At 40.9% G+C, this 16,248-nt stretch overlaps 2 protein-coding genes across 3 annotated transcripts in view; both read right to left on the bottom strand.

The window, feature by feature from the left end:
- SCYL3 (SCY1 like pseudokinase 3) overlaps window positions 1–3,837 on the bottom strand; it is a 33,567-nt gene extending 29,730 nt beyond the window's left edge. For both annotated transcript variants that reach the window (XM_083357540.1, XM_083357541.1), the window contains exon 1: window positions 3,645–3,837. The gene's annotated coding sequence lies outside the window, so the exon portion shown is untranslated. The remainder of the gene's footprint in view (window positions 1–3,644) is intronic.
- A 6,208-nt stretch (window positions 3,838–10,045) lies between these two features.
- Window positions 10,046–16,248, bottom strand: part of KIFAP3 (kinesin associated protein 3) — a 79,929-nt gene continuing 73,726 nt past the window's right edge. Inside the window, exon 20 of the mRNA XM_083357538.1 lies at window positions 10,046–11,238. Coding sequence (XP_083213664.1) covers window positions 11,127–11,238 — 112 coding nt within the window. The 3' untranslated portion in view covers window positions 10,046–11,126. The remainder of the gene's footprint in view (window positions 11,239–16,248) is intronic.

Below are 16,248 nucleotides of genomic sequence, written 5' to 3'. Positions count from 1 at the left end.
ATCAGCGTCCTAACCCACTGAGCCACCGCGTCCCTCTAAGCTATGACTAGGGAGGGGGAAAAAACCAAGCAATTTTGCCAAAAAAATAAGCAACCGCCTAGGTATAGTGCAAGACTTTTGCATTTTTTTTCAGTCAAAGAGAAAGACAAATTTGTGAAACCTGTAGAATACATCAGGGCTTTTCAACCAGTGGTACGGGTACCACCTGTGGTACATTGGCACCTGGCAGTAGTACACGACCATCCTAGAAAAGTGGTAGTGGGGAAGGGGAATGAGCTGAACCGGTGGCAGCACTGCACAAGCCTGAGCGAGAGACAGCTGGAGCTGCAGGGCTGTCAGGGCTCAGTGGAGGCGCCAGGATGAGTGCTTCTTCGGGGCTGTCAGGGCTCAGCGGAAGCACCAGGATCAGTGCCAGGCTCCAGCTGGAGCTCGGTGTTGATCCTGGCGCTTCTGAGCCCAGAAGAAGCGCCGAACAGCTGGAATGTTGCAGCATCTCCAGGGTCTTGTGATTTACATTCAGATGCTTGGCAACTGATTCATCTTTATGACGGTCACAGTGTCCCAGGGTCATGTGAAGTGACCAAAACCTGCTGCAACCACCCAGCAGAATGGGGGGGATAAAAACCAAATGCCCCCACCCCACCCCCACTGCCAATCCTCAACAGAAATGTTCACAACAATGAAAACCTCAGACAGGAGGAAGAGCGCCACCGGGCAGGCAGGCAGGTGTCTTGCTCGGCTGTGGCTTGGGGGACACTTTTTTCACTGCCATTGTAACTTTGAACAGTCACTAAGTGAACTGTTGTAAGTCGAGGACTACCTGTACTTCATCACTTTTTTCCTTTTTTTTTTTTGGTTATCAAGTTTTTGACACCTTGCTAGGCGACTGGTGGTACTCGGATGTTGCCATAGCCTAAAAGTGGTACAATGGGTGAAAAAGATGAAAAGCCCTGGAATAGATGTTGATGTTAAACTCAAAGGCAGATCTAGTAGTGGTTACATGGATTTGAACTTCACAAATTTGTCTCTTTCTCTTTGACAGAAAAAAAATGCAAAAGTTTCGCACTATGGTAACTGAAGTTCATTTCAAAATCAGTGATTGACCGTATGAATTAAGGCTCTTTGGTGGTTGCTTGTTTTTTTGGCAAAATTGTATGGTTTTTTTCCCCCTCCCTAGTCACAGGCTTATTATACAAGGAAAAAGGCACATTCATGATATTCCAAAAACTATTAAAGAACATTTTCTGTACTTAAATTAGCCAATAAGAATTTGTTACGAAAAAGATAAGTACAAGTTAGGGGTGACTTGTTAGGGGTAAGTACGAGGGGTCACATGATAGCAGTGTTCCAATATCTCAGGGGCTGCCACAAAGTAGAGGGAGTCAAGCTATTCTTCAAAGCACCTGAAGGCAGGACAAGAAGCAATGGATGGAATCTAGTCAAGGAGAGAAGCAACCTAGAACTAAGGAGAAACTTCCTGACAGTTAGAACAATTAACCAGTGGAACAACCTGCCTCTAGAGGTGGTGAATGCTCCAACACTGGAGGTTTTTAAGAAGAGACTGGACAGCCATTTGCCTGAAATGTTATAGGGTTTCCTGCCTGAGAAGGGGTTGGACTAGATGATCTGCAAGGTCCCTTCCAATTATTATTATTATTATTATTATTATTATTATTATTATTATTATTATTATTATTATTAATTTTCCCTTGCACTGAGCAACTTAAATTCCTCTTTAGCCATGGATTTTTATTTTGTTTTACTTTATATCCCCTTCTTTTATTATTTTTAGAAATAACACAGTGAACATATCCAACACATCCTTTTCCTCCTATTTTCCCCACAACAACAGCCCTGGGAGGTGGGTTGGGCTGAGAGTGACTGGCCCAAGGTTATCCAGCAGACTTTTGATAGCTAAGGGAGCACCTGAACTCATGGTCTCCGGCTTTCTGGGCCGGTGCCTTAACCTTTAGATCAGTGGTTCCCAAACTTTTCTATACCCTGCACCCGTAGAATGGTTGATATGTTCTCACACCCCTTACAAAAGATTGAAATAACAGCAACAAATTATGCACTATACACTATAATTTTGAAAACCCAAGTTTTCACACCACCTGGAATATCATCTCACACCCTCAGGGGCTGCAAGCACCCCTGGTTGGGAATCCCTGCTTTAGACCAGGGGTCTTCAAACTTGGCCCTTTTGTGACTTGTGGACTTCAACTCCCAGAATTGCTGGCTGAGGAATTCTGGGAGCTGAAGTCCACAAGTCACAAAAGGGCCAAGTTTGAAGACCCCTGCTTTAGACCAATCTGGCTCTCAGTTTTAATTGTCTTTCTGTATCCATTTAGAGATAATGGTAGAAAACCCAAAGCACAAATTGAACTGATAAACAGTAAATGCAGTACATTTAAATCACAGAAAAGTGAAAGTCTGGAGACTCCTGGAACAAAATTAGTCTGACCACGACTGATTGATTCCTTTTTTTAAAAAAAAAAAGTGAAGCAACACCATTACCAGAAATACCAAAGCAGATTCATCACACTTATTTTTAAATGTACATGCCCCTCATTTCCATTTTCCATTTTACAGCATACTATTTATGCGCTCCTTGTTAATTCTCAGTATTTCCCTCTATTTCCTGGCTCAGCTATGTCACTCACTATATTCACTGGATCATTCACTCACAGAGAAATATACAAGTTTTGGTCACCTATCTAAAAAGTTGTAGAGCAGGGGTCTTCAAACTTGACCCTTTTATGACTTGTGGACTTCAACTCCCAGAATTCCTCAGCCAGCTTTGCTGGCTGAGGAATTCTGGGAGTTGAAGTCCACAAGTCATAAAAGGGCCAAGTTTGAAGACCCCTGTTGTAGAGTATGGCATGCCCCACAGTGAGAAGTAAAGAACAGATTAGACGGGAGTGGGGGGAAAGGTTTCAAACACAAACACGCAAAAGAAAGCCAGAAGATGATGAAATCAAACAATATTAATTCTGTAACTCAACGCCAGATTTATTTTCTTTTAATTCCATTGATATCCCGCCCTTCTCCGAAGACTCAGGGCGGCTTACAAGCTTAGCAGTAGCCTTCATTCTATGTATATATATGCCTGCTTATTAGGGCTTTCACACACACACACACACACCCCAAGCGGCATTATTACAAAGTCAGCTTAATTGCCCCCCAACAATCTGGGTCCTCATCAGACCTGATCTTACATTTCAGAGCTAGACGGGCAGAGAGAGAAAAACGGGCTGACTTATCCCTCTGAACTCTTGAATCTCTAAAGGTGCCGGTTAATATTGAAAAAATGTCACAGGACTCTCTCTCTCTCTCTCCACCTTTCTGGAATAAAATTCTGGGACGATAAAACAAAGGCACTTCATCATGCCCTCTCTTCCTTTGCTAAAGCGCGCTTCAGTGCCGATGCCAGGCAGTCTTGCACGGCGAGCAAAATCACCCGGACCGGGACGAGACCGCTCCTCGGAAAGACACGAAGCCCCAAAGTCAATCCTTTCTCGCCAGCGTCGAGCTGAGCCGTCACCCCCGTTCCCAGGAAATCAAACCACCCACCCACCCCCCGCTTTCCCCCCCCCCCGGAATTTCCCGGGCTGTCACCGCCGGTTTGGCTGGCGCCCTCTCACCTGCGACCCCCGCCGAGGGGGAAGGAAAGAACCGAGCTGCCCTCACCCTCCCCGCTTTCTCAACAGCCACCTCCACAACCCAGCCGCTGAGGGAAGGGGAAGGTAAATTTCCGGCTTACGCAGACCATAGAATCACGCCGGAGGATCGGCGGACGCCCGCAAGATCGGCCTTTGCTCCGCGCGGTGGTCGGCGGCGCCATGCTGAATGAGGGCAGGAGAGACTGGCACGGAGCTCTTCCCAGTCGACGGAGAGGAGATCGCGGAAGCTTCTTAACTGCGGGGACGGTGAGAACGTCGATTTATATTTATTTATTTATTTATTTATTTATTTATTTATTTATTTATTTATTTATTTATTTATTATTATTATTTTATTTTATTTATTTTAATTTATTTTATTTATTTATTTATTTATCTATTTATTTATTTATTTTTATTTTATTTATTTTATTTATTTTATTTTAATTTATTTATTTATTTATTTTATTTATCTATTTATCTATTTATTTATTTATCTATTTATTTATTTATTTATTTATTTATTTATTTATTTGGATTTGGATTTGGATTTGGATTTGGATTTGGATTTGGATACCGCTTTTTCCCCCCGAAGGACTCAGGGCGGTTTACAGGGAATTAAAACAAGAAATACAAAAATTAAAAACAATTAAAAAGATTATAACAGTCCCTGAAAGAGTAAAAACCCCAATTAAAATTAAAATTTTAAAATTAAAATTAAAATTCTCAGCCTGGGCCAGAGAGCTCGAAGAGCCAGGTCTTAAGGAAGAATTAAGAAAGAACGCCGATGAGGAAGCTAGGGAAAACGCTAGTGTGTCCCATCTTGCAACTCTTGCCACAGTTCAATTTCTAATAACGTGTTGCCTTTGCAGGGTGTAGGCAGGGGGACATCGTTTTATGACGGAACGAGGAAACGGCTCCTGGAATGTATCGCCTTGTCCCCGAGGGCGCTTGCGCGCGGCTGCACTAAAGTGCTGCTCCGCGGTTGTAACAGCAGAGAAGCGCACCAGCGGAAAGAACTGCGTGAGGTGCCCCACCACCCCCTCCGACATCGCAGTTCTTCAAACCAAGAGAAGTAGTTCTGTCTAGCGGTGGGAAGTGCCTCCTTTCAGCCCCTGTCCCGTGGGATTGCTGCTGTTTGTTCTGTGATCCCCATAGGTCAGGGGTGTCAAACTCAATTTCATTGAGGGCCGCATCAGCATTGCGGTTGCCCTCAGGGGGCCGGGTGGGTATGGCCAGGGTGGGCGTGGCCTATTGGGTGGGCGTGGCTAGAGTGCGTATGGCCTAGTGCAGGGGTAGGCAACCTCGGCTCTTTTATGACTCATGGACTTCAACTCCCAGAATTCCTGAGTCAGCTATGCTGACTCTGGAATTCTGGGAGTTGAAGTCCATGAGTCATAAAAGAGCCGAGGTTGCCTACCCCTGGCCTAGTGGGTGGGAATGGCCAGCTCTACATCCTTCACCTCAAGGGTGCCTATGGGGGCCTGGGCAGGAGTGGGACAGATCTGGGGGTCTCTGGCAGGAGGAGGGTCTCTGGGCTAGGGCCAAGGCAGTGGGGGCCGTTCCCTCACTGTTTCCAGGATGGCTTTGCGGGCCACATAAAACCACTTCGTGGGCCGGATCTGGCCCCTGGGCCTTGTGTTTGACATGTCTGCCATAGGTAAAGGTAAAGTTTCCCCGGCACACGCGTGCTAGTCGTTTCCGACTCTTAAGGGCCGGTGCTCATCTCTGTTTCAAAGCCGAAGAGCCAGCGCTTGTCCAAGGACATCTCCGTGATCATGTGGCCTAGATGCCAAAGGCGCATGGAATGCTGTTACCTTCCCACCGTAGTGGTCCCTATTTTTCTACTTGCATTTTTACGTGCTTTCGAACTGCTAGGTTGGCAGAAGATCCCCATGGGCTGCGTCAAATGAGCTTCTCTGCTTCTCCTGCCATCCATGGCAACAGAATGAGCAGGGAAAGCAGGAGGAATACAGCCCCTACTTTCCCCCCCCCTTCTGCTTTGCTAGCAAAGGGTGAGCAGGTGAAGTGAGGGGGAGAGAATGGGGTAGGGCAGGACCGCTGCAGATAATGATGTAGTTTCAGGGAAGCTTTTCTCCCCCATCTTTGCCACGAGGGGAAGAAAATGGGGAAGGATATCAGATGTGTATTGAGACACCTTTAGTACTGCTAATGGAAGGCCTTTGGCGGGATTGGGATGGGATTAGTGCACCCATCCAGACTCTACTTGACCACTCAGCTGCCTTGGGTTGCTCTTCTTTATTAACTTAAGAGGCCTGCAAGCGAGGAACATTGATTTGCAGTGGTTCTCCTTCCTCCAGGGTTATTATTATTACTTCTAGTTGTATTGGTGGGCAGGAGAATGGGCACCTTAAGTATAAGTCTTAGCAACTAGTTTGGAGCAACTCAGGGGAATTGTTCCTAGCATAAAGAACCACCTGGGTTTTGTGCAATTTTGGGGCTAAGGTTTTAGTTCAAAACAATTTTAAAGCAGCCCATGTTAATTTACATCCTTTAATAAAATAGAACCCACCTGCAATGTGTGAGAGGTTGATTTTTAGGAAGTTGAGGTTTATGACTTGATTTTTTTTTAAAAAATAACATTGCTTTTAGTTCATTATTTTAAAATTTTACTTTGGGAATTACCTGGAGAACCTCAGCTATGTCATATATAAATGACGTACCTATGTAATTTGTAATTTTGGGATTAACTTGACATCATTTTTTGTTTAACTATTTAAATATTAAAGTAATCCAACATTTAAAATTTAAGCCTGGGCTTTCTTTTTTCCAAGAGTGCACTTCCCCAAACCGATGATATTGCTATTTGAACTCTATATCAAGAGCTGCAGGACAGATCCTATATAATAGTTACTTTGAAATAAGTTTTCATTGAGAATATCTACTCTGTAACAATGCATTTATCTACACTTAAGGCAGGCACAATGTCCTTTAAATTAAGTCCAAAAGCTGTAATACAACAGATGCTACTGCTAATGTTCCTCTCAGGCTGAAGAATAAAAGGCTATCAAGACATTAGCATTCCCTTACAAAATTATTATTATTATTATTATTATTATTATTATTATTATTATTATTATTATTATTATTATTATTAATGGGATTTATATCCCGCCCTATCTCCCGAAGGACTCAGGGCGGCTAACAACAAAACATATAATAAGTACAGAAATTAAGATAAAAATAAAATCATCTGTGCAATAAATTAAAATTAAAAATTAAAAATAAATTAAAAATTGTAAATATAATTAAAATGCCTGTCAGTCCAGGTCAGCCAGGTGGAAAAGGAGTGTTTTGAGGCCGTGGCAAAAGGACTGGAGATTTTGGGCCATCCGAAGCTCAGGGGGGAGCTGGTTCCATAGGACTGGCGCTCCCACAGAGAAGGCCCTCCCCCTGGGGGTCGCCAGCTGACATTGTCTAGCCGACGGTACCCTGAGGAGGCCCTCTCTGTGTGAGCGTACTGGGCGATGGGAATTCGTTCCCGGTAGCAGATGGTCCTGCAAGTATCCTGGGCCTAAGCCATGTAGGGCTTTAAAGGTAAGTACCAGCACCTTAAATCTCACCCGGAGGGCAACCGGTAACCAATGCAGCTCATGGAGCAGAGGTTATATGGGAGTATCGGGGAGCTCCCATCACTACCCGTGCAGCCGCATTCTGCACCAGCTGAAGCCTCCGGGTGGTTTTCAAGGGCAGCCCCATGTAGAGAGCATTGCAGTAGTCTATACGGGAGGTAACGAGTGCATGGGTGACTATACTTAGGGCATCTCGGTCCAGAAAGGGGTGCAATTGGTATATTAGGCGAATCTGGGCAAATGCCCCCCTAGCTACGACTCCAATATGATCTTCAAAACTGAGTCGTGAATCTAGGAGGACGCCCAGATTGCGTGCTCTATCAATGGGAGGTAACATCTCTCCTCCTATAATCAAAATGGAACCTCTTGGACTAAACGAGATGACGGCATGTAAAGCCACTCAGTCTTGGCCGGGTTGAGCCGAAGCCTGTTCTTTCCCATCCAAATCTGTACCGCTTCCAGGCAACGGGACATCACATCGAGGGCATCACTGGGTTGGTTCGGGGTGGAGATGAAAAGCTGGGTATCATCAGCATATTGATGATATTTCACCCCGAATGACCATTATATACACATATTTTTTTTAAGTTGCTAGAGATTTTGAAGACAAATCTTCAAAAAAGATTTGAAAACAATGTATAATATGACATTTCTGTCAGCAGCTTTTTTTTCCAAAGAAATTTAACTATGGATCCTATACATCAGGAAGAAAAATTTGGCTGAGTCTGTCTTAACTGTGGCCCCGGTAACAAATAAGCTTAGAAAAAAAATTGTTGCCAATTTAACACTTGTTCCCCAACAACTAATCAGATTGCCTGGTAAGGACAAATAGTACTCAGTGATGAAGTTTCCCATTCCTGCTGTCTAGCACTCCCATCTTTCACTAGGAATCTTACTTTTTTTAAAAAGAGAGTAGTTCAATTCAAAAGAGAAAGGTCAAATTCAAATTCAGAATAGAGCTGGAAGGGATCTTGAAGGTCTTCTAGTCCAGGGCTTTTCAACCTTTTCATCCATTGTACCACTTTTAGGATATGGCAACATCTGAGTACCACCAGTCGCCTAGCAAGGTGTCAAAAACTTGATGACCAAAAAAAAAAAAAGGAAAAAAATGATTAAGTACAGGTAGTCCTTGACTTACAACAGTTCACGTAGTGACTGTTCAAAGTTACAATGGCAGTGAAAAAAGTGCCCCCCAAGCCACAGCTGAGCAAGACACCTGCCTGCCCGCCTGTCCGAGGTTTTCATTGTTGTGAGCATTTCTGTTGAGGATTGGCAGCGTGGGTGGGGTAAGGTGTGTTTGGTTTTTATTCCCCCCCCCCCTCTGCTGGGTGGTTGCAGCAGGTTTTGGTCAGTTCACATGACCCTGGGACACTGACCGTCATAAATATGAATCAGTTGCCAAGCATCTGAATGTAAATCACAAGACCCTGGAGATGCTGCAACATTCCAGCTGATCGGCACTTCTTCTGGGCTCAGCACAAGTGCCCGGATCAGCACCGAGCTCCAGCTGGAGCCTGGCGCTGATCCTGGCACTTCCACTGAGCCCTGATAGCCCAGAAGAAGCACTGATCCTGGCACTTCTGCTGAGCCCTGACAGCCCTGCAGCTCCAGCCATCTCTCGCTCAGGCTTGTGTGGTGTTGCTATCGGTTCAGCTCATTCCCCTCCCCCGCTACCAATTTTCTAGGATGGTTATGTACTACCTGCCAGGTGCCAATGTACCACAGGTGGTACCTGTACCACTGGTTGAAAAGCCCTGTTCTAGTCCAACCCCCTGCTCAAGCAGGAGACCCTATACTCTTTCAGAGTAGTGGCTTTCCAGTCTCTTCTTAAAAACCTCCAGTGATGGAGCACCCACAATTTCTGAAGACAAAGTGTTCCACTGGTTAATTGTTCTGTTAGGAAGATTCTCCTTAATTCCAGGTTGCTTCTCTCCTTGATTAGTTTCCATCCATTGTTTCTTTTCCTGCCCTCTGGTGCTTTGGAGAATAAATTGACCCCTCTTCTTTGTGACAGACTCTCAAATACCGGAACATCCCTATCATGTCACCCCAGTCCTTCCCTTCCTCAGACTAGCCATACCCAAAATCTGCAAACATTCTCTCCAGGCCTTTAATTATCTTACTTGCTCTTCTCTACACTTTTTTCAAAGTCTCAATATATTTTTTGTAATGTGGTGACCAAAACTGGATGCTGTATTCCAGGTGTGCCCTTACAAAGGCTTTATAAAGCAGTACTAATACTTCACGTGATTTTGATTCTGTGCCTGTTTATACAACCAAAGATTGTATTAGCTTTTTTGCCAGCTGCCACACACTGCTGGCTCATGTTTGTAATCGTCCACTAGGACTCCAAGGTCCCTCTCACAATTACTGTTTTTGAGTCAGGTTTCACCTAATCAGTATTTGTACTTTTGGTTTTTCCTGCCTAAGTGTAAAACCTTGCTTTTCCCTACATTAAATTTCATTTTGTTGGATAGGGCCCATTGTTCAAGTCTGTCAAGATCCTTTTGGATCTAAGCTTGTCTTCTGGGGGGGGGATGTTGGCTATTCCTGCCAGTTTGATCTCATCTTCAATGAAACTGAAGCGTCAACCTGAATGAGTAAGACTGATTCATAGAGGGCATAAGAAAAGGCATGACCCAATGTGTGTCTTTGTGTATGTGTAGGTGGTGGTGATGATCAGGCAGATGAAAATAAATGAGAAAAAGAGATGAAGACATTTCAAAGCTCATTTCAGCAATGCTGTAAGTGAAAAGAAAAAACCCCAGACATTCTGTATTTCTTCTTGTTCAGGTTTATGAGAGTTATAATTGAGAGACTTTGGCCTGCACAAAAGGTACATGAATTTTCATTTCACAGTACATGATTACTCTTCTAGACAGAATGTCCGCAAAGCTGAAAATCTGTAGCACTTCTTCCCCCACCTTAGTACCATGAACATTTTCAGACAGTGTGCCAAAACTGGCTAGGATTGTAGGAGTTGCAACTGCAACACACTGAGACACTGTGATGTAGATGTCTCTGAAGTGTTTTTCTTAATAGGTGCAGAGAACCTACATATGTGCTTGTACAAAGATGTTTGTTGTTATTTGACTCCAGGGAAATTAGATAAATTAACAAAAAAGATTTATAATGGAATATTGTTGGGAAATTTGGTGAAAAAAGGAATTCTACATATTTTGAAATTACTGAATATTATATTATTTAGTCACTGTTCCTGAAAAAAAAAACAATTAAGCTTAACTGTATCCCTGGCTTCTTATTAGCATGTCTTTTGGCTACTGTGCAGAACATTTCTGACAGAGGATTAAGTACCAAAGTTATCATTTATCCTTCAATTTCCAAACAGCTTTATACATTCTGAAATTTCAACTGATTTTAAATTCAAAATGTGTATCACGTATGTGCTATGAAATGACATCAATACAACTTATCACATCCTGGAAGTCTCACAGAAAGGGAAGGTACTAAGAATATTACTCAATTTCTTCAGTGACATTATAAAGCAATAAACCAGTTATATCTTTTATACATCAATTAAATTTTTATTGAAAAACAAAAAAAGTCATATTAGTTTAACCCTGGGCGAACAGTGTAACAATCACTCAGTCTATTTTTAAGGTAATTAAATTAATTGCTCAATATACATAACATTAACTTTCCAATTAGTAGATTCCAACATCTGAAAAAACACCCAAAATAAATAATGTGTAGATGCAGAAGAATGGGAATTGAATTACTAACATTTTCTTGGAACAACAAACATGTATCACAGACATGTAAACAGTAGCATCATGCATTGATAATATGAAAAAATGTCCTAATTAAAACACAATTCATCAGTACAGGAAGTTTAATATGATAAATTGCTTTATCGGGATCCAAAGTTGTTATAGTAGTAAGGTTCATCTGGTCGATACCCATAAGCAGTAGTTGGGCGGCTTGGAATACCTATGGGCTGGCCAAATCCATCCACTGCAACACTATAAAGAAATGATGACACAGTCAACATATTATAATACAGATACACTATCTATGCAAAAAGGTTTGGGAAAAACAATAAACAGCAGTAAATTATTTAATAGTTATACACAGGATACCAAATCTAGCTGACAGTTATAATCAAAACCATTTTTCTAAGTTGTTATGCAATACCTGGTATTAATAACGCATAATAACATGCTGTAATGTCTGCTACTGTATTACTGCACAGTAATACAACTTTTATAATATAAAAAGTGGAAAGAAGGGCATATAGCTAAGGCAGAATATCAGCAAATAGCCAAAACCAGCAAAGATTAAGTCAGGAAAGCTAAGGCTCATGATGAAATAAGGCTTGTGACAAAAGTAAACAATAAAAAAGCTTCTTTCAATATGTAAAAAAAACAAGAAAAAAGTCAAGCAAACGATTGGTCCATTAATGGGAGAAAATGGCAAGAAGGTGATGAGCAGCAGGGAGAAAGCAGAACTGCTTAACACACTTTTTGCATCTGTTTTTACATAAAAAGGGGAAAAAAACAGTCCAACCTATCAAAAAAATTTGTAAAATGCAGATTAGGAATGCAAGTCAAAATAAGCAAGAAAATGGTAAGAGAACACCTATCCGCTCTAGACGAGTTCAAATCACCAGAACCAAATGGGTTCTGAAGGAACTGGCAGACATGATCTCAGAACCATGATCCGTATCTTTCAAAGATCATGGAGCACCAACAAAGTACCAGTTGACTGGAAAACGGCTTATGTAATTCCTATCTTCAAAAAAAGGGGAAAAAATTGATCCAGGAAACTATGTATAGACCTATCAGCCTGACATCAATACTTGGGAAGGTCCTGGAAAAGATAATCAAGCAATTAATCTGCAAACCCCTAGAGAGAGGCAAACAAGAGAAAGGCAAACAAAGTCATAACCAAAAGCCATGATGTGTTTATCAAGAAAAAAATCATGCCAGACAAATCTTACTGCCTTTTTTTACAAAGTGACAAAATTAGTGAATGAGTGGAATGCCGTGGTTATAATATACTTGGACTTCAGTAAGGCATTTGATAAAATAGACCACAACCTACTACTTGACAAATGAGGGCTAGATCAGTGATCCCCAACCTTTCTGGCTTTGCAGACTGGTGGGAGGAGAAGAAAGGATGGTTCTGCGTGAACGGCGGGCGAGCGCACATGGCTCCATTTGCACAAGCTGCGAGCGCAAGCGTAGCTGTGTACGTGCTCACCTGCTACTTTTTTAGCCTGGTTCTGAACAGGCTGTGGCCCAGTAGTGAGCCATGGCCTGGGGTTTGGGGACCCCTGGATTACACAGCATCACCACAAGATGGATTTGTAACTGGTTGACCAACCACACTCAACGTATAATCCTTAATGGAACTACATCTGCATAGAGGGAAGTATACAGTGGGGTACCCCAAGATTTTGTCTTAGGCGCAATAATTTTCAATTATCTTCATCAATGATTTAGACAAGGAGACAGAAGGGGAATTCATCAAATTGCAGACAACACCAAGCTGGCAGGAATAGCCAACACTCACAGACATGTCAAACTTGCGACGTCACGTGACATTGTGCAATGTATCGGAGCTTTTTCTCCATTGCCGGCAATGGGGTAGGCGCGGTTTCCTGGTGACGCATCCGGCCCGCAGGCCGGGAGTTTGACACCCCTGCTTCAGAAGATATACTCAAGATACAAAAGGATCTTGACAGACCTGAACCCTGGACCCTATCTAACAAAATGAAAATCAGTGGTGAGAAAAGTTAAAAGTACATTTAGGCAAGGAAAACCAAATGCACAAATATAGAATAGGTGGTAACTGGCTCAGCAGTAGTTAACTGTGAGAGGCATCTAGGAGTCCTAGTGGACAATCACTTAAATATGAGCCAGCAATGTGCTGCAGCTGCCAAAAAAGCCAACGCAGTGCTAGGCTGCATTAATAGAAGAATAGAATCAAGATCACGTGAAGTGTTAATACCATTTTATTATGGCTTGATAAGACCACACTTGGAATACTGCATTCCACAATATAAGAAAGTGGTTGAGACTCTAGAAAAAAGGCAGAAAAGAGCAACAAGGATGATTAGGGGACTGGAGGCTAAAACATATGAAGAATGGTTGCAGGAATTTGGTATGTCTAGTTTAATGAAAAGGACTAGGAGTGACACGATAGCAGTATTCCAATATCTAAAAGGATGCTGTAAAGAAGAGGGGTCAGCCTATTCTCCAAAGCACGTGAAGGCAGGACAAGAAGCAATGGATAGAAACTAATCAAGGAGAGAAGCAATCTAGTACTAACCAGAAATTTCCTGACAGTTAGACCAATTAATCACCGGAACGACTAGCCTCCAGAAGTTGTGGGTGCTCCAATACTTGAGGGTTTCCTGCTTCTGCAGGGAATTGGATAAGAAGACCACCAAGATCCCTTCCAGCTCTGTTATTTTCCTCTTTTGTCTTCCAAGAGATGAAGATCTAAAAGTAATTATCTTATCTGCAATTATCTTATCTGACAAAAGCGCAATCATAAAGTTCTCCTGATGTTCCTTAATGGCAGAACTTGTATGCCTAACTTATTGCATTTCTCTGCTACTGGTAGACTAGGAGAATTTAGAAGTTATTTAGAAGTTATTCTTGAACCACTAGATGGCAAGCTATAGTCTTTATTTACCACTAGTTCTTTCCCGACAGTTTCAATCTATTTCAGCTTAGGCCAAACTACACTTGAACATATTTTTAATTAGGCAGGAGAGAGAATCATGGTTTTCATTAAGTCCTGATCAAATCAATCCTTTTAGTTCAAGAAACATGTAAATAATTAAGTGCAGTGTCTTAATGTTCAGAGCTTGTGATGTTTTGGTGATTTCCAAATAACTTACATATGCAGTAGCTGAGATATGTCACTCTGCAATGTTAAATCATGCATGTATTAAAGCATTTAGATTACAAGGAATAATTCACATCCCAAGATACATGCTGGTAAAGATTCAAATCTGCAAGCAAAACTGATTTCAACTTTTTTCCTAAAAATGTAAGTTTGCATATAAAACTTTACTGAATATGCAGAGCAATTTTTAGAAACTGACAACCTGAAGGTGAGATAAGTAACTAGCCAGTATGCAATAGTGAAAATAAAAAAGAAGACTTGAAAATTATATAAAGTTGTCTTTTCAAAGTAGATAATTTCTAAAGATCTTTTTATACTACCTATAAAATAATGAAACAGCAGAGGGTTATAGCTCAGTATTCTATTTACATGAAAGGACTAAGAATTTTCATAATACCTTCTGAAAATGAGTGCCTGTGTTATATTTAGTTGACGGACACTGGTAAGACTTTTTACTGCCTCTTATTGAGGTAAAAGAAGTTATGTGGTGATGGCAGAAAACATGATTAAATCATTATACAATTGGCATTACACAATGTTTGCATAGTCAATTGTAATACAGCTGCATACATTCTGGTCAGATTTCAATTAATTCTAAAGTGAAAAGAAGATGACACAACCTTTGCATGGTACAAATGTAAACATCATTAGCAATGTTTTTTTTAAAAAAAATATTTTATTGTAAGAATAATAAGTACAAAGGAAAAAATGTCAATAAAAACATTATGGGAAAACTTTCTAATAACACATCTACCCCTTCATTTATTTCCCCAACAGCTGACCACAACGCAGATATATTGTATATACATTTCACATTAAAATAATTGCCAGTATACATTTAAAACCTTTCATTTCTTATTAATATATTCATCTATTAAATTTCTTCTTAAAAATCATATTCTGAATGTTTTAATTTGCCCTGCTTTGCAATGTATAAGGGAGCCATTTTTAACTTACATTTGGTTAGACTTCTATTATGGACATATGCTAATGATTTTGCATTTTTGTTTTCTGGAATTTTCTAATAAGAATTTTTGTGGTTTCAGTTCAAATTTTAGGATTTCTTGAATATTTTGATGTTTTCGTTTCCAGCAATTTTTTTTAACGCATAACCAACTCACATGATTAAGTGTTCTTTCTTTATTCTGGTACTTTAAACAATTATTTTATATGATTGTTACTTCTAGAATGAGAGTCTCCCTGAGATTTGAACAGGTCAAACCCAAATGGTGTTTCAAAGAACCTTGAAGACTTGACACTTTGCCCAGGCGTTTGATAAGCATGATTGAAACCCCCTTTTCTTCTTTTTCTTTGTTCCCATCTGGGTTACTTATCTTTGCCATCTTTGCTCCTTTTTTATGTTGTTTTCTTGTTTATTTTTTTTTTAATATTTTGTAAACTGTCAATGAAAGTTGGGTGGCATATAACTTTAATAAATAAATAAAGGCCATCTTGGTAATTATTGACAAAATTATATATCATCTGTAAATATTTAATTCCAATTCCTCCTAAAATTATAACAGGGAGTGAATTTTATTGATTTTTTTTTCACCATAGCTTTTTCCATATTGTGTTCACTTTTCTGAAATTTTGCATCCAATATAACATGCAATTTCTGATTTGTTCCACTCGTCTGTCATATTTCAATAACAATGTACCATATGTCCTAATAAGTAATCTGGGCTTTTATCTTGAGCTTTGAACAGGGCAATCCCAAATGGTGTTTCAAAGGGCCTTGAAGACCTGATCGATTCTTTGCCTAGGTGTTCAAATTGTTTCTCAAAGTTCTTTTATATTCTTAAAACCACTTTTTATTCTTCTAGCAATCTGCAAATACATCAGTATTACAAATATACCAGATTGGGATAAAGGTAATCCTAAATTTACAACCATCATCATCATCATCATAAGTTGCAAGGGACCTTGGAGGTCATCTAGTCCAACCCCCTGCTAAGGCAGGAAACCCTATACAATTTCAGACAAATGGCTGTCCAGTCTCTTCTTAAAAACCTCCAGTGTTGGAGCATTCACCACTTCTGGAGGCAGGTTGTTCCACTGGTTAGTTGTTCTAACTGTCAGGAAGTTTCTCCTTAGTTCTAGGTTGCTTCTCTCCT

The sequence above is a fragment of the Vipera ursinii genome, assembly GCF_947247035.1.
Source record: "Vipera ursinii genome assembly, chromosome: 3".
NCBI lineage: Eukaryota > Metazoa > Chordata > Lepidosauria > Squamata > Viperidae > Vipera > Vipera ursinii.
The sequence above is the reverse complement of the archived record's forward strand: the minus strand, read 5'-3'. Positions and strand labels throughout refer to the sequence as shown.